The sequence below is a fragment of the Triturus cristatus genome, chromosome 10, assembly GCF_964204655.1.
Source record: "Triturus cristatus chromosome 10, aTriCri1.1, whole genome shotgun sequence".
Classification (NCBI taxonomy): Eukaryota; Metazoa; Chordata; class Amphibia; order Caudata; family Salamandridae; genus Triturus; species Triturus cristatus.
Window position 1 is genome coordinate 573,055,607 of NC_140593.1, and position 19,683 is coordinate 573,075,289.

A 19,683-nucleotide genomic window follows, 5' to 3' on the forward strand; every position below is an offset into this window, starting at 1 on the left:
CTACACGAAGAGAGATTAGCGGTAGACCAGTTTGAACAAAATGAGGAGGAGGAAGGATCAGGACTGCCCACAGGACAGTCAGAAACCATAGCCTATGTAGGTAGAGGAAGATCTTGTAATAGTACTAGATGTTTCACTGACCCGATACGTCCGATATGTCCAGATAATAACAGGAATTTCCAAACACCTATAATAAATCCAAGGTCCCCCGAGCATTCGTTCCAAGCCGCTGACAAATTACTCCGAGAACGAAGGGGTTATCATTTACTCGATTCTATGGATGAACAAGAATTAGCCAGGTCAGCCGTTCATTGGGTTGACAGTCCCGGAAAATATGGTGATGATACAGTAGCACACACATTTTTGAACCTCACCCCAGATGAACAGCGTTTAGCTGGGATTTATATGATTCAACAACTTCTTATACTTTATCAAAGTCAACATTCCGATCCTGGTCCGTTACCTGATATATTGACTGAATTATTCACGAATAGATGGAGAGGTTCAGGTACTAAGTTAATTAGAGAAATACTAGAATCAAGAAAGCAGTACATTCTTTTCGTATGCCCAGAACATGTCTCACTGCCCATCAAGGAAAGAACGACGTATTACATGGACAGACAGAATCCCTTACGAGAAGTACACCCAATAAAGGGCGAGGACAATCAGTTTAAACGTGTATATGTATATACGCCCATATCGAAAATAGAATTGTTAGAAATGAAGAAAGTGGTACCCAGTCATGACAAAGACCCAGCGGGTTTTCACCGAGAAATTAAAGACATGTTACTCATGGGAGAGTATACCTATCCCGACATTATGACAATATTAAAGGTATTAATGCCTGCTGGCATTTATGAAAAACTCAAGGAAAAAGAGTGGGAGGTGGGAGACCAAAAGATAGACTGGACAGCATTAGAAAATGAAGAAAGGGCCCGAGGTCCAGGTTCGGGGCTTGGGGATAAAACTAAAGCACTACCAGGTTTACTAGTACAGGTACTGCCACGTTTATTAACCACGAAAAAGGAAGACTGGGGTGCAATCTCAGCCTGTAAACAAAAGCAAGATGAAGACACTAGTGATTTCTATGCCCGATTCGAAAAATGTTTTGGTATAAATAGTGGTATAAAAGCAAGTAGCGAGTCATACCCACATCTGTTTGTGACAAAATTAGTTGAAAATTCCTTGCCCCAGGTGAAGAATAGAGTATTAAAATTCGAGAGTACCTGGCAAGGTAATACCCCATCTCAAATGTTACAAATGTTACAGTATCATTACAATAGAATTAGAGAGGAACAAGAACATGAACAGAAACGCATGAAAGACACAAAAATGAAAATGCTAGTCTCCCAGACAGTTCCAGCTGAAGGTCATAAAAAGGGTATGACACAGTCCGGTGATTCAGCAGGACCTGTAAAAGGGACATGCAACTATTGTAAACAACCAGGTCATTACATACACGATTGCCCAGTCTTGAAGCGTAATATCGCCACAGGTAAAACACAAGAAAGACCACGGCCACCTAGACAGGATCAGAATGAACAAGGAGCTCCGCAGCATGCACAGGCCATGCCAGCTCCACAACAGTCTATACAGTTTGTGCCAGCTGCACCAGCGCTGCCTGTTGCTGCCACACAAACCACGACACGACAGCTGTACCAGACCGCACAGTATGACTATCCTGATTATCAACGATACGCATGAACCAGCCTAGAGAGGGAAGTTGACTTACCCCTTATCGAGGTCCCTGTAGACCAAGAAGGACCTTATGTACATAGTGAACTATTAGGCCAAGATAGAAAATGTTTACTTGATACAGGGGCAAGTCGAACAACTATAAAACGTAGTGAAGTTCCAGGGGCACCCCTCTCAGGCTCACAGAATATTTCCCTTGGTTTTTCAGGAAAACCTATTGTTAATGAAGTATCACAGCCTCTTCCACTTACGATAGGACCCTTAACCCGAACTACAGATTTATTGCTTACAAAATCATGTCCAGAAAACCTGTTAGGTATAAAAACACTGAAAGCTCTAGGAGCTATAATATGTTGTTCTCCGGAAGGAGTAAGATTGTTTTTACGTGATTTCAATGGTCACTATGTGTCTCGAGACATGGATCCCCGACTGCAGACTTTACCTACACATTTATGGGCACAAGGCCCTACTGATGTGGGTTGCATGAATATTACACCATATCGAGTTACACTAAAGGCAGGAGTGGTACTACCACGAATGCGACAATACAAGTTACCACCAGATGCTGTAGTGGCTTTACTGCAAATTATTGACGAGCTCATTGTCCAAGGAGTGGTTGTGGAAACAGACTCCAATGTATGTAATTCCCCGATAATTCCGATTCTTAAACGAACAGATCCAAAGGCCCCGCCAGTATATCGATTGGTTATTGATCTGCGCGAATTGAACAAATGCATTGTGCCACAATTCCCTGTGGTCCCAGATATCTCGTCATTACTGACAGCTATTGATTCCGAAGCAACATTCTTTACTGTAATTGATCTCAAGAATGCCTTTTTCAGCGTCCCAATAGATCCGGAAAGCCAATACTTGTTCGGATTTAGTTTAAATGGACGTAGCTTTAAATTCACACGCGCACCTCAAGGATTTACAGAAAGCCCCAGCATCTATAGCCAAGCACTGAAACGAGAACTTGACAGTATCCACATGCCAGTCAACACTGCCCTGCTTCAATATGTCGATGATCTGCTGATCACCGCTAGAAACGAACATGAATGTGAGAAAGCATCACTGACGGTATTACAATTTTTGGCCGAAAAGGGGCACAAGGTGTCCCCTTCTAAGCTGCAATTCTGTGTCCAGCGAGTTGTTTACCTTGGTCACTCGCTGTCCAAGGAGGGAAGGCAGCTTACACCAGATCGCATCCAGCTAATTGCAAATATGCCAATACCCAAGACACAAAAGGAGGTGCGGGCTTTCATAGGCCTCACTTCATATTGTAGGCAGTGGATCCCTCAGTATGCATTTCTAGCAAAACCACTCATTCAATTGACAACACAGGAGGCAGCCACATCGACTGTCCTCCCTTGGACTCAGGAACATACACACGTTTTTGAAAGTTTAAAGAAAGCTTTATGTCAAGCACCTGTCCTAGCAACACCATGTTACAATAAACAGTTTACACTCTTTGTTACAGAACGCGAAGGTACTGCCTTGTCTGTACTCACACAGGAACAAGCAGGATCACACAAACCATGTGCTTATTTTTCTAGTACACTAGATCCCGTAGCTCAGGCTTTGCCTGCATGCCTAAAATCAGTGGCAGCAACAGCTTTAGCAATCAGACAAAGCGATGCCATAGTATTAGGACATCCATTGACAGTACAAGTACCACATGCAGTAGAGGTTCTTTTGAACCGCACACAAACACAACACTTGACTATAGCACGACTCACCGGTTACGAATTAACATTGTTTCAGCCACATATAGAAATCAGACGTTGTAGTACATTGAATCCTGCCACACTGTTACCAGTAAACGGAACAGACCCACTTGCACATGATTGTATTGAAGTTATCACTATCACGACGAAACCCAGACAAGATTTAACAGACGTTCCATTATCAGACCCAGACCTGACGTTGTATGTAGATGGTTCATGTATGAGAACAGGTACAGGAGAGTTAGTGGCCGCTTATGCAGTCACAACAGACGCTGAAATCATTGAAACAAATTGTATAAATACCTTGTCCGCTCAAGCAGCAGAGCTCATCGCTCTGACACAAGCCTGTATTCAAGCCACAAATAAAAAAGTCAACATATACACTGATTCACGTTATGCATTCGGAGTTGTACATGACTTCGGCGTGCTGTGGCGAGAGAGAGGTTATTTAACTTCTCACGGTGCCCACATTCAGCACGGACCCCTCATTCATGCCTTATTAGATGCAATACATCTACCCACTGCAATATCAATTATGAAATGTAAAGCTCATACGAAAGTTACTGATATCATTTCTCAAGGCAATGATCTAGCTGACAGAACAGCTAAACAGACTGCTCAAACTCAAACATCCGACATGACAAAGACAATAGTCCCGACACCAACACATTGCATGATGGTTAAGGATCCCGCTCTTGACGTAATTGACATACAGACACATGCTACTCCAGACGAAATAAGGAAATGGACTGAATTAGGAGGGATCCAAACGGATCAAGGATGGATGACAAAGGAAAAATCTGTGTGGTTCCTTCCTGATTCAATGGTCCAAGTCATTATTAACACTGTACATAGTCCAGCACATCTAGGAGAAAAAGCTATGCTAGACAGCATCCAACACATTTGGTTCAACAAACATTTACGAGCAGCAGCTAAACAAAAAGTCCGTACCTGTATGATCTGTTGTCAGTTTAACCCAGGAAAAAGCATTCCCGTAGAACAGGGTGGATTTCAGCCTCCTGATCACCCTTTTGAAATCCTCCAGATGGATTATATCCAGATGGAACGATGTCGAGGATTCAAATATGTTCTCGTAGTTGTCTGTGCTCTTTCCCGTTGGACAGAGGCATACCCGGTTTCAGATTACACTGCCCCGACTACTGCCAAACAGTTAGTTCGAGAATTCTTCCCACGGTACGGTTTACCACGTGTTGTCTACTCAGATAACGGCCAGCCGTTCTCATCCGAACTAATGAAACACGTTTCACTTTTGTTAGGTTATCAGTGGAAGTTTCACTGTGTCCGACACCCCGAGGCAGCAGGCCTCGTGGAAAGACATAATCAGACCCTGAAAATTAGATTGTCCAAAATTTGTAGAGAGAAAGGTGTCGACTGGGTAGTAGCTTTACCCGTTGCACTCTTTTACATGAGAATGGTAGCACACTCTCGAACAGGGCTATCCCCGTATGAGGTGATCTTTGGCAGACCACCAAATATGTGGGGGACGCCTATACCACGCAAAATAACTGATATTGACTGTAATATGCTGACAGATTACTTGGCTTCCTTGATGTCTGCACTACAATCTTGTCGTTCACAGGTAGCTGCAGCTTTTCCCGACAACACTGAGGTGAAACCCCATGACGTAATTCCAGGAGATTTGGTCTTAGTGAGGAACTTTGATCGGAAGTCTCAGCTGGATCCTAGGTGGAGGTCGCCTCAGCTCGTATTACTAACGACGAGGACAGCCGTGAAGATCGAGGGTCGAAAAGGCTGGATACATTCAAGTCATATCAAGAAATTTCATGGACTACCATCAGATGTAAACGACACACCTTGCGTGTCTTCCCCGAGTGACTCTAAACTTCCTTTGGTTGAATTGAATAGTCGTGAACTATATAAACTAAAACTCAGGTCTAACCAGTCAGGCAATTTGATTGTTTAAGTCCTCTCCAAGGTGAAGCGGTCGAATTTGTCTCTGACATGTATCCCTTAGACCTGTACAGAGAAAGAAACAAAAGGATAAAGCTGAAACGACATGCGTACTGTAAATCACTGCGTAGTCATTGCACAGTGACGTTATTAATTCTGTTTTTCCTAAGTCTTTTAATAATTACTGCAAGTATATTGTTGCACATATATCATCCTATTTCTAGACATGTTTATAATGTTACTGCTGAACATTCTTTTAGTGAATTACCTCCGCATGAATTGTCATATAGATTTGCGCTGCGCAATAACACTTTTATTAGTATGTTACATCATTCCCATCAGGTTAGCAATGCTACAAATTGTTGGATATGTGGCCGACTCCCTCCCTATCAGAATTATAAAGGAATTCTACCTCTCTTTCCATACCCGTTCACACACAACGGCTCCTGTGGAGCATGGTTTAGTTTAATTAATTCCCAAGATTCGAACTCCGCAGTTTATCAAGACAACGGGGTATGGGGAAATCTGAACTTAGTTTTACTTAAAGTCTGCCACCCCAACAAGGAGGGACTTCCCAAAAGAACAGGAACTGATCTAGAAAATGAAGTATATGGATTAGGTAATTTTACGCTTAATCTTATGATCCTAAATGTCGAATCCGAAGCTACTCCAATTTTGCCCGCCATGTCAGTATTTCCAGTAAAAGGTGAATTATGTGTAAGAAAGAATGGTTCCATACATATGGGCCATAGTAGATGCACCACTGTAATAGAATTTAGTGATCAAGGCAAGTCGACATTTAGAGCTTCCCGCCATTCCTATTTTATATGTGGTCAGACGGCATATATACGTCTGCCTCTAGATTGGGATGGTACCTGCTACATCGGATTCCTTTTGCCACCTGTTTTCCTAGCTCCTCCTGATTATCACAGAAATACTCATTTAGTACACAATAGAGAAAGGAGAGATCTCCCAATAGTCGATTACACTGAAACAGCATGGGAAAAATACACAGATTTCAATAAAGGTCTCTTTCCCTATATAGGTACCGTTACTAATAGTAAGCTGATACGTAGATTAACTAGAACCCTTGAAGCAGTAGTGAACGAAACTATTTCCGCCTTAGGCAATTTAACAGAAGAGCAGTCTGCTATGCGGATTGTTGTGCTTCAAAATCGTCTTGTCCTTGACGTCATCCTGGCCGATAGGGGCGGAGCTTGTAGGGTCATCGGATCAAGTTGTTGCATTTTCATACCAGAAAATTCGCCATCTGTATATAAAGCCATAACTCGCCTTCATAAGATTGTAAGCCAGATACACCAGAGTCCAGGCACCTGGACTTGGTCCGGTTGGTTTTGGAGTGTATTATCTACCTTTGGATGGAAGGTCCTATCCTTCCTAGGTATTGGCTTTCTCATACTATTCAGTTGCTGCTTATGCCTACAATGTGGACCAGCGATCTGTGGTCTGTGTGCCACATCGTGTATTCCACCACCAAGATTTCATTCGTCCCAGAAGAAAAAAGAAGAACAAATGATGCTATATGAACAGATCAATGGATTGATGAAGATTGATATCTCTTGACGGGCAAGTAGGGGACAAGGAGGGAATGTGGAAATATGGATTTTTATGATCAGTTATGTCCCCTATCTTGGACCCCAACGGTTTCATGTATAAATCACAAATACATGTATGTTCCCTCCAGTTCCAGTTATGAAGACGCAAATACATGTGCGTCCACCGTTAACATGTCCTCTTTCAGATCCGCCATGAATGGGCCGGATATTCCATTCCTAAGTACGAAAGGCCACCGGCTTTATATGGTTCACTTATGCCATTTCACAGTCCAGGCGAGTAGGCCCTGATTCTGCCATTAAGCTCTTCCTGCCTTCTGCCTCTGAGAGCTCCAGTCTGAGCCTGCATCTGTGACCATGAACTTTGTCTCATTCCCTGCGCGGCTCACGGTGCCTGACATCAGCTTGTTGCCTGCCAAAAACTGTATTTCACCTTCGAAATTATCTGCTCCGCTCCCTGCCCAATGCATTCCTGTCTAGTAGTTTAAGTAAACATTCTTCCAGCTACCGAGCAAAGGCCCGGCTTCTCTGTCTTTATGCAAGTAATTCATAGCCCTATTATTATGGAAGACTTCTGCCCTCGCATCTAGTGTAGACACTTAGACGCTTGTACACGCACTCACAGTCAGTATAGTCAGTATAGAATAAGATTCTACTCTAAGAGACCTCTCTTTTGGATAACGTAGTTCTTTAAACATAGGATGTTAGATATGATTTGGGATAAGGTTGACTTGACCCTCCAGACATCTGTCGCCACATGTAGAGTTAAATGTCAAATCCCCTTCACCCCCTAGTCGCACGTCAATCATACGTCATGCTGCTGCGCGCGCATTTCTGCCAAGTATTTCTGCTGACATTGCGAAATTCTTTCATGGAACCACCCCAGTATGACATCATACCTGATGACGTTCTTTAGTTACACCCAGTTACGCCCACTTTTGCTACGCATGAATGTTCTATCTCTACTATCAATTGTTACGCCTCCTGCATTTGCTTCACTGTAATGCCTATTGTATAAAAGTGATTACTTATCAATAAAGTATGTACTTCACTTCCTGAACCTCCGTGGTGATGGAACCTGGAGTCAACGATTCGAATCGTCCATTGGAAAAAAGCCCATTCCGAACCTCTAATATCACGGATTTTGCCTCTTATTTTACTGAGCTATCTTTATTATTTTTCTGTATCAAATTAAGTCCCGGTAATTAAATTATTTACCACAGTGAGTTTATGCTCTATAGTGTTCATCATCCACACCAGACGCTGCTCATTGTCTCCAATGTACTAACAGAACTCCACATCTACTGGGGGCTTGGCCAGGCAGCCGAACGCGATGCCCGCGCTGCACTGAAGCTACGCTGACCGTTCCAGCAAAACACCGTCTGTCACGACAAAGATTACTGCTGCTTTGCACTGAGCATGTATCCTTGACCCCCGGACGGTGTGGGTAATTCGCCGAGATCACTGCCACCACAAACCATGAAAATTCAGAAGTCTTAGAAGCCCAACGCCATTGGGGATGGGGCCAGCCGGAAAGAACCAGCGCTCTTGGGTGCGGCCTGCAGATCCATGGCCTTGAGTTGGACCTAGAGGCTAAGAAGACTGAGGTGACGCTGTCCCTGCCTGGGCCCCAGACTCTGAGTGTGGCGCTCTGTGGCCTTCCTTCCCCTCCCCCCCCCCCCCCCCCCCCAGCCCCACCCGCGGACTTCTCTTGGCGTGCCTCGGTCCCTCGCCGGGACAGGAGTGTGCGCCAGTGGTCTTCCACGTTCCCGGAGGCCCCGCGGTGACGGAAACCGTGGGAAAGCCAGGAAGGCAGCCATCCAACTGTTTGATATCCGCTACTGGGGGGGGACGTGGCTTCTGGGGCCCACCACCGGCAGCAACGACAACACGCGGCGGCGACTGCAGCACGTTGCCGACCTGAAGGCCACGTCACAGAATCAGCCCGGAGGGAACTAGTACTGCGGCCACCATTGTATGAAAGTCGGACGCCCCAAGAGAACTGAAAGTTCCCGATTGAGTCCTGCACTGCGGTCCGATCGATGGTGAAGTCCACTATTTGCCTAGCCGAGTCGCCGGTTCACCTATTGACGACAAAGTTCTCTCCCCCAGGTGACTGTCGGGAGGAATGGGCCGTAAAGACCCTAAGCAGCGACTGCTTTCCTTTGACAAACCTGCGGAGAAACCCACTGACCAAGACGTCACCATGGTGGAGAGGGGTCCGTACACCGTCACCAACTACCGACCCAAACGATACCCAGTCTTCCCTACTTGCAGAGCTCAGAGCTGGGTTCAGGGCTGTGGATGGAAGATTTGACTCACTCGAAAAGAGGCTAGATGCCTTGGGGGCCAGACTGGACATCCACAACTGCCGATTGGACAGCGTGGAGGGGAGGACATCAGACCTAGAAGATTGGGCTGCGCAGTCCACCAAACGCCTGGCTTGGATGGAAAAAATCCTTAAAGACATGGCAATCAAGACTGAGGACCTTGAATTGCGCAGTAGGCGCAACAATCAGCGCATTCTCGGGGTCCCAGAGACCACAAACACATAGACCTATTTGTGGAGACACTCCTTATCGACCCTTTTGGCAGGGACTCGTTCACCCCAGGGTTTGTTGTTGAGCGTGCGCACCGCTCCCTGGGTCCGCGACCTAATCCTGGCTGCCCGCCATGACTCCTAATCGCCAGAATCATGAACTTCAGAGACCGGGATACGGATCTCCATCTGGCCCGAGAGCGAGGCGAGACCGTCTGGCAGGGATCGACAGTTGCACTATACCCCGATTTCACTTCAATGGTGGAAGAGGCACAACAAAAGTATAACTGGGTGAAAGCCACCCTCTGAAATCTGGGTCTTCACTATGGTCTGCTATATCCAGCCTGCCTGCGGGTTGAGATTAATGGCCGTTCTCGCATCTTTGATACCCCTGCCGCAGTGCAGGAATTTTGTAAGACCTACAAAAGCAGCAATAGCCAGCAGAGGGGGCCAGGTCCTAGCCCCCCCCCCCCTCCCCCCCCTCACAGTGACTCAGTCGCCAGTGTTGACCTCTTCTACACGTAATAGCGAACTCTAACCGCTGGAACTAGCAGTATTTACATAATAGAACTATGTTATGATGTTTGGACACATTATGTATCCTTTATAGGAAACTTCAAGTGCTGGAGGTTGACAGGTCGTTGCCACCGCCCTGAGAGTTACTTATGTTGCTCTGTTTCTTGATGTTAATGCATTGTTTCGTACACTGGCAATTACAGTTGCGGTGTTTATTGGATGCATTGAATCATGGTGCGATGGGGTTGGTTCCTGACGTCTACTAGTGTGAGGTTGGGTGGGGGGAAGGGGGATGGGAATGATTCACTGATCTGTTTCTTAAGGGTTACATTGCTAAAATATGGTTGTTACACTTTGCCGCACTTCTCCACAATTGTCACGCTGCTACTCTACCTCCACCAAGGTAACGATTATGTCTCTTGACTTGGCTGACCACACCTGCCTCTCCCTAATCACCTGGAACATTAGGGGCCTGAACAACAATAAGAAAAGGAAACGGGTACTGCAATACCAAAACAGGCATTGCTTTGACGTAGCGTTTCTGCAGGAAACCCACCTCCCAAAATCCACTGATAGTCATTTTGCAGCTAGTTGGGGCCCACATAGTTTCTTTTCCAATTTCAGCTTGTACACCCGCGGGACAGCGATATTAATACACAAGCGGCTCCCCTTCCATTTACACAGCTCTCACTGCGACGCAGACAGCCGCCACATTATAGTCGCAGGGAAGTTGCTAGGTCACACCGTTACGCTGGTATGTTTATATGCCCCGAACACTGACAGCCCTGAATATTTTCATGATCTTCAAGCCCTGGTTCTCCGCACGGGCACAGATCTCATATTGATGGGCGGAGACTATAATCTTTTAATACATCCCACCTTAGACAGTACCTCCACCGCCCCAGACACCAAACCTCGAGCACGACGAGCACTGACAGAACTGTGCCATTCATTACATTTGTTTGATATTTGGAGATTATGCAATACCACAGCTAGTTCCAGGAGGAGAACGCATCGCGTCCAAGTTGTACAGGGCTTTTACGGACATCATCCCTATTGACGACTCCAAGGTTCGAGGACTGTGGGAGGCGGATGTGGGTCATCCAATCTTAGACGATCAATGGGATGCATGCTGTGTACAGACAAAGGAAGTCTCTCTTAACAGCCGTCACAAGTTAATACACCTCAAATTCCTTCGCAGGCTCTATTTCACCCCTGAGGCACCCCACAAGATAGATCGCTCTAGACCCCACTTCTGTTTGAAATGCGGGACTCCACATGCTGACTTTGCACATCTCACATGGAACTGTGACAAAATCAACTCATACTGGGCAGAAATATTTTGAGTACTGGGAAACATGGTAGATATGGATATCGCACCCACACTGGAAGTCGCACTAATGGGGTATGTGGTCAACTTTCCGAAGGAGTGCCCAAAATTCATCTCCCTGGGGCTGTTGCTGGCAAAGAGAGAGATCGCGCTAAGATGGGGGAGGAAAGTGGCTCCTACATTACAAGCTTGGTTAAACAGTGTTACATACTGTAACGCCAACAGCGACCTGTTTAGCAGCACTTACCTAGGACCTCCCGCCCAAAAGATATATGGGGCCCATTAAAAACGTATACAGCCGCCACACAACCCTCATCTACCTCACAACAGGAACACGGTATTGTCCCAACAGGGGTGGGCTGAAAGGCTAACGATTTACTAATTCCAAAACATGTACAGAAAGGACGCCTTAGGGAATGGATCGACTATAGACCTATGCGCCACCTGATCACCCTGCCGCCGCCATGTGGGCTTTACCGCACAGTATGAGAAACACATGTGGGGGATGGGAGGGCGGTTCGGAGACAAACTGTTGCTATGTTACTACATTTCGCAATTGATATCAAACTGGCTGACAGTGGAGAAGTACTCTATATTTTCCCTTTTGTATGTTTTTTTAATAACCCTTATCTCTATACCATACTATGCACAACAGCAATGTCTACTTACCTCCTGTACTGGTGGGCTCAAGAAAATGGTAAATAAGGATTTAAAAAATAAAATTTAAAAAAAGACTGATCTTCACATCTACGACGACTTTTTTCTTCCATAATGTTTCTGCGCCCACCAGTTTTCTGACCCAAGGAAATGCAGTACATCCTCAATAAGTTGCACTTTATGTTTTTTATCTTGACAGAAACCGGTTTCTGCATGCCACGGACGATGAGTTATCTTTATATCATTTGTTCACAATGATGCCAGCCAACTCCACTTAATATCATTGTTAGTACATGAATGAATCCAGTATCTCCTAACTTCATACCTTGCATGGGACTGACCCTCCTTCCTGTATCCAAACATACTCTGCCAGAACCAATGTAACTTTGGTAGCATTTTTTAGGATTGCGCATGTCACAGCGATATGTAAGGAAGCTGTGTGGGCTACGTGGTATACAATTTGCAGGCATTACACTTTTGAGGCTTCCTCTCGATGTGGTGCACAGTTCAGTCAGCAGGTGCAGAGAAACCTTTTGCCAGGTTCCAAACTGCCCAATTCAATCCTCTCCTCATTGATATCTAGTTTCCTGCTGTAGAATGTAGCCGCACATAGCCACACTTTAAGAGCCAACCAACCCCTCTGACATCATAGAAAACTAAACCTCAAATTGTCTATTTTTTATATAAGAGCATTTACAAAGGTTTGCATCTTCGTGGGAAAATGCGATATAGCAATTTTTGATACATGCACATGCTTTGCATGCATTCACAAAGAAAACCCCAAATGAACACCAGCAGAAGCAGCTTCTTCATCTACCACAAGGTGGAACTGTACCCAGATATTGTTAATGAAGAACAGCCCGCTGACTATGAGCAACCCCTGTTTTGTAAAGTTAACTTTATTGTTTCTATTCATGAGGGTTATAATAACTATTTAAAATGCCAGAGAGTAGCAATACAGTTGTTATGTGCATTCAGAGTTGGTACTGGAACAACACTGAATGCAGAATTGTAGTAAACTTTAGAGCACACCAGTGCTTTATTTTTGACTGCACACAAACTGACGGATAATTTATTAATCCGTATGACATGGACCTTTGAATAGTGTTGTATGTTTATATAAGTATTTCACTGTGCATTGTTTAAGGATCATTTGTCGGTATTCTACCATGCTGTAATGTGAATCTTATTAGGCCATTCAGTAGGCGCCGTCACAGATGGTGTTGAAACAAGACTTTGACATTGATGCAGGCTTGAGATCCTACCTAACCTTACTGCACATTTTGCATAAATGCCTTATAACTTAAATCAGACAGTGAAATGGTATATTTACTATTCTAAGATGAGTATGTCTTGGTTCTTTTCTCATAGCGTTGGACCTCTGCACAGTGACTTGGAGTATACCATAAGCGCTCAAAAGGAAGGTTTTGTTTTGACTGCTGTGGAGGAAACCGTGGGGGATTTTAAAGCGTTTGCCCTGGCAGGCGTGACCTTTGAGGTATGTTGTTATCTCCTTTATCCTCAGTGGGCATTGTAATGTAAAGCCACTTTCTCTAATGACCAGACCAACCCCTTCCCATTTCACCGAAAACAGACTGCAGCAGTCCAGATGTATTTTAGAAACTGGCGGGCCACCCTCTTTTTGCCAAGCACTGATTGACCTAAAACATGTTCTTCTTGAATTACTTGTGGTAATACTACATGCATTGTCACTGAAGGACTAACTACCACATAATGTTAGGTAAATGCATCACTACACCCATTTCACAAATTTGCAATTGTTTTTGACTGGGTCCTAGAACCTTTGATGCTGCTGTTCTTCAAATTGTAGAAACATGATATGTTGTGGCTACAAGACAGTTTGTGCTAAAGCTCTAAAGGAGGAAGGTATGGTTTTTCCAGCTGGGACATTCATATGCCCCCCTGAATTACTAGACACTTCCACTGTGCAAACATATAGATATTTTTCTTTTGGAGTCTTGTGGTAGTAGTCTGTAAACCATTGGTTCACTTTCAACCAGCCCATAGCCAGCGCACTGATTCGTCCTGCAGACCTTCACAGTGACTGCTTGTTGGTTAAGAGAACCTGCTCATGTTCTACTCCCGATGCTCAACACAAAAATGGTAAAATGTCATTACAGGCACACCTGAACAGAGAGACCCCTTACACCGCAGGAAACGCCTTACAGAGGAAACATTGTTATGTTGCAAAAAAAAAAGACAACCGCTAAAAAGTATCACTTTCAAGACTAGTTCAAAGAAGAAACATTATGAGGCCCACTAGGCCTCAACGACATTGTGTAAAAGTTAATATAAATGATAAGGTTACAATTTAGGGAATGGGTCGTTGTTCTGTTTAGGTATTAATGAAAGGGTCGGGGATAATATTAGGTTTCAGTTAGAGTTAGGGTACTTTTAAGAAAGGGTGGATGAAAGACATTTTGTTTTAGGAGGCTTTTTGGTGAAAATTTAAATATTGTTAATTTCTCAATAGTAGCTTCTCTGTAAAGATATTTGTAACAAATTATCTGTAGAGCTTTCTTTGTAAAATTATTTCTCTGTGTAGGTTGTATTTGTAATGACATTGCTCCCACAAAAGTGGCTTTATGAGAAGATCTCCTTGAGAGATAGTCATGCCAGGAATAAGAGGTGCTCAACAAGACCATCCACGTGTGTTTCTATTATTAATTCTGTTGCTTGTCATCCTGTAAATGTTGTAGGGCACTTTCAGTCTTTACTAGGTTTAACCCAGTGGTAGCATAGCTACTTCACTAGGTGGTTTTCCAAATGAGATGACCTTCAGCATGTTCTAATTTTACCCCACCTTCATACTTAATGTTGGTTTTCACCAGTGTGATCCATTTTCAGATTGATTGATGTGATCATTTTCTTATTGCTTTCTCATAGTTATTATTACAAGTGATTGGATGTGTTGGACCTGGCCCTTTTTGCAGTTATCCCCAAACATTTTGCCTACCTCTACCTATTTTTCTGACCTTTTTGTTGGGACTCTGGGCACTTTACCACTGCTAATCAGTGCTACAGTGCATGTGCTCCCTCCTCTGAACATGGTATTTTTGGTTTATACATGTTTGGCATATTTAATTGACTTGTAAGTCCCTTGTAAAGTGGTATCTCATACACCCAGTGCCTGTAAATTAAATGCTAATAGCAATCCCTTCTTCAGGGGCCTATAATAAATGAACAACAATAAAACAATATTGAAGAGTTGATCAAGAACACAAAATACAATAATTTATCAGGCACAGCTTTATATACAATACCCAGTGAGAGGCAAAAAAGAAAATTGTCCCAAATGGTGTGGTTAGCCTTTAAGTGAGACAACAAATTGTGGCGCGAGAAGAGAGATGGTTATTGTTGACGTCAACATTGGATTTTCTTCTTTTTTAGTGTGTGACTACTGGAGTTGTACTTGAATTTGTTAAAACATTTATCCAGCCCATTTGTACCTAGTAAGTTTATTAAAACACTATCTTGGTCACCAAATCCACATGATGGGCAATTGTTTTTCTGACATTTCGCAGCTATTTTGCGTTTAATTACACCGGTGATAGCGTTTGATTTAGTCACAAACAACAGAGCATGGTGATTCTGCATGTATTATTGGATGCGGTAGTATCTTTTTTATTAACTTTCTCTCTTCTCGCGCCACAATTTGTTGTCTCACTTAAAGGCTAACCACACCATTTGGGACAATTTTCTTTTTTGCCTCTCACTGGGTATTGTATATAAAGCTGTGCCTGATAAATTATTGTATTTTGTGTTCTTGAACAACTCTTCAATATTGTTTTATTGTTGTTCATTTATTATAGGCCCCTGAAGAAGGGATTGCTATATCCCGAAATGCATTGGGCAAGGAGGGCAAGATGACATTTTATGTTAATTGTATAATTACACAGAAATTTTTCTGGACGTTGTTTGTTCTGTGTTTGACATCAGTGAATACAAATGACAGTTTTATGTTGTAAATACGAAAGTTATTCGTTCACTTTATATACAATTTGACAATTTTTCAGTCTTCAGTTTGCTACACTTGGAATTATTTATCTCTGAAGTAATAGTTTCATGTCTTTGATGTCAATTGAGAAAAATATATACTTATAATCTCGCTGTGCACCCAGTTCACTGGTGGTTTTCCACCAGCAGAATTGCGCTCCTGGAGAGACTGACACCATGCATTTGGACTCTTGCACTGCCCTGCATCCTCCTTGCTCTGTGCCCCAGTGTTTTCCCAGGGCGCATTGCCGTGCTCCCCTGTTTTCCCCAAGGTCTCAGGGACCCTAAATACCTTGTTATGTGCCTGCATCCCACTCAGTTTACCGACTTTTGTGTGCCAGCGCTCCACATTGTTGGAGCATTTCTGGATATCAGCTATGTGCCTTTTAACTAGCTGAAATACAGGTACTTGTAATCACTCATCGTGTGGTGAGCGCTGTTGCTGCAATCTGGCGGTTTCCATGCAGCGTTTAGTGAGTGCTGCTCATTTCATGGGGACAACCAGGGCAGAACCTCCGCAGCCACAAAGGAAACCCCAGGGAGGGGACGAGAGACGGCTCTGAGGAACTCCAAGGACGTCCATATGTATGGGTGCCTGAGGATCAGTGTGCCTGTCGGCTGGGAGGAGGAACACCGAAGATGCCACACCAGCAAATTCCACGCAGGGCACTGGAATTACTCCTTGCCAAAAGGAGATTGCTGCAGGGGTATCAGACAGCCCTGCACTGCCTTAATTCCCTTGGTACTGTGTCCCAAATCTGATGGGGCCCAGGGAAGTAACGAGGCTTCCCCACCCTCATGCGTAAGGGGTACGCTCCCCTACGGCAACTCCTTGCTATCCGAGTGGAGGATGCCTGCTCGCTGCTGATTGAGCTGCATTCTGTTGTTCCAATGGGGCCTTGGGGCACTTTAGTTAATGAGTGTCCACCCCTGCTGGTTTTGGTGGTCCCTCTCTTACCAACTGGATCTGGAGGGTGACGCCAACACCAGGATCACCTCAGAGAGAGAAAGGCGGTTGGTCTCTTGTCTTGTGGATCACAATGTTAGTTATCGATGTACTGCATTATACTAGAGGAGCTATCCCTGCCTTCAGAAGACAGTGATCTGAGAATTACTGTATCACGTGTATTAGGCATGCAGGTGCTTATGGGCCCTATGCTTGGTACCTAATTACAGTATACAGCGTAATAGGAGCACAGGTGAAAACAAGTAGCTTCTTATGAAAAGGTGCAGATTCAGGATTTTCTTCAGTCCAATTAAGCAATAGGACTTTTTTAAAAATTGGGTTTCTAGTTGGCAGAGGAAGTTACCCTGTCCAAACAGGAACCACAATTCTCAGTCAGGGTAAGTCACAAATACACCCTAAATTAACCCTTGCTCACCCCCTGGTAGCTTGGCGCAGAGCAGTCAGGCTTATCAGAGGCAATGTGTAAAGCATTTGTGCAACAAACTCTCACAGCAACACAATGAATACACCACAAAAGAGACTCCACAGAGGATTATAGAAAATATATATGGTATATTGTTCCTAAACTAAGACCAAAACAACATGAATCATAAAGACTGTGCAAACTATGCAAATACTGAAATTTTACTTGTTTTCCTGGGCAATGCAAGAATTAGAATGACATACATCATCATATCAGTGCATGTAATGGCAATAGATAATGAAAAAAACACATGAATCATCACAAGTGCAATTACTGTAATATTATTTAGCGACGGAACAACTGAATCATCATGAAACCATAGAGCAATCTAATAAGTAGACCCGGAGTTATGAATTTTCAAAGAATAAACTGAAATGTAGTGCTTAAAAGCATAAATCGATAACCGGGGCTATCTATTTGTGCTAGACCCAGTCAAATCCAAATGTTCAGGCTGACCGCGATAGAGAGTGGATCAGATACAAGAACCAGCCTTGGCCCTCTGAAACAGTACCTTTGTTCGTGGTTGCGTTGACGTCGAGATGTGAGGAGCAAAGGAAGCGATGCATAAAGGAAGCTCTGCGTCAGCTCAGAGATGTGCAAAGTCAGAGATACGTCGGAAATGGAGGTGATGCACCACACTGTCGGTGAAGCGATGTCTCGATCCTCACAGCAGCAGTAGCGCATTGGCTTTGATGGAGATGCACCAGTTCTGAGCTACTCAATGGTGTTCATGCGTGGATTTTTACTGGAGCAGCACTTTATACCCACTTCAAATGGCCTAGGACAGGATTGGTTCCACAGATGGCAGAGTCCAAGTGCTGTAGCAGGGTAGTTGTAAGTCTTTGATGACCCTGAGACTTCTGAACAGTAAACAAGCAGGCAAGCAATTTCAGTCACTTTGGTTCTGTGTTGCAGAGATGCAGCTCCAGTCCTTCTCACTCCCAGGCAAGAAGGCAGCAGATCAGCAAAGCAGGAATCCGGCAGAGTAGTAGTCCAGCAGAGTGGCAGCCCTTGTAGCAGCACAGCAGTCCTTCTTCCTGGTAGAGTATCCACAGGTCCAAAAGTGTACTGAGTTGGTGGTTTCTGAGGACCAGTGCTTATACCCAGTTGGGCTTTGAAGTGGGGAAACTTCACAGAGGGCCCTTTGAAGTGCACGGAGCCTCTGCACTTTCTCTAGACTCACTACTGGGGGGGTATGCAGCCCTTTGTGTCGGGACAGGACACAGACTATTCAGGTGAAAGTGTCCGCTCCCCCCTCCAATCCTGCCCAGGATAGCCAAACAGGATGTGGATGGATGGCCCATCAAGTTGCACCTAAACTCCCTTTCTGTGTGACTCTCTAGAGGGAATGCACAAAGCCCAGCTGTTACCCACCCCAGACGTGTATTCAGAGACAGGCAAAAGGCACCAAGTGGCTAAAGTATGAAAATGCCAACTTTCTAAAAGTGGCCTTTTCAGAATTGAAATTTAAAATCGGACTCCACCATGTGATTTTAAATTTGGATTCCAGAGGTACCAAACGTGGGGGTTCCATCTCTTCCCAAAATTGTAAACTGCACTTATAAAATGTAATAAGGCAATCCCAATGTTATCAGTGGCGTAGGTCCGGTGGTACCCGGTGCAGAACATTTCTTGTCACCCCCCACATTGAAATTATTAAAGAAAGTAGGAAAAATAAGATACTTACAGTTGCAAGTGTATTTTTTTTATTTTAAAAACACATTTTTGCCATTTTGTCACCCCCCCCTCAGTGATGACACCCGGGGCGGCCTGCACCCACCTCACCCCCCTTCCTACGCCGATGAATGTTATGATGTGGGAGAGATGGGGCTTGCAGTAATAAAAAACTAATTTGAGTTTTTCACTACTAGGACATGTAAAACGTAAAAGTACACACCCTGCTTTTTAAGTACACTGCACCCTACCCTTGGGCTTTCCAGGGCCTACCTTAAGGGTGACTTATATGTATTCAGAAGGAAGGTTTGGGCCTGGCTAGATGATTACCGTGCCAGATTGACATGGCAGTTTAAAACTACACACACAGGCTCTGCAAGGGCAGGCCCGAGATGTTTTAAAGGCTACTTAAGTGGGTGGCACAATCAGAGCTGCAGGCCCACTAGTAGCATTTAATTTAAAGACCCTGGGCACATGTAGTGCACATAACTAGGGACTCATAAGTAAATTAAATATGCCAGGTGTGGATAAGCCAATGTTACCATGTTTTAAGCAGAGAGCACATTCACTTTAGCACTCGTAAAGTGCCCAGAGT

The 19,683-nt window shown here is 44.3% G+C and overlaps 1 protein-coding gene across 1 annotated transcript in view; it reads left to right on the top strand.

The window, feature by feature from the left end:
- Nucleotides 1-19,683, top strand: part of LOC146789754 (BOS complex subunit NOMO1-like) — a 343,657-nt gene that overhangs the window by 207,841 nt on the left and 116,133 nt on the right. Inside the window, exon 22 of the mRNA XM_085632091.1 lies at nucleotides 13,339-13,465. Coding sequence (XP_085488217.1) covers nucleotides 13,339-13,465 — 127 coding nt within the window. The remainder of the gene's footprint in view (nucleotides 1-13,338; nucleotides 13,466-19,683) is intronic.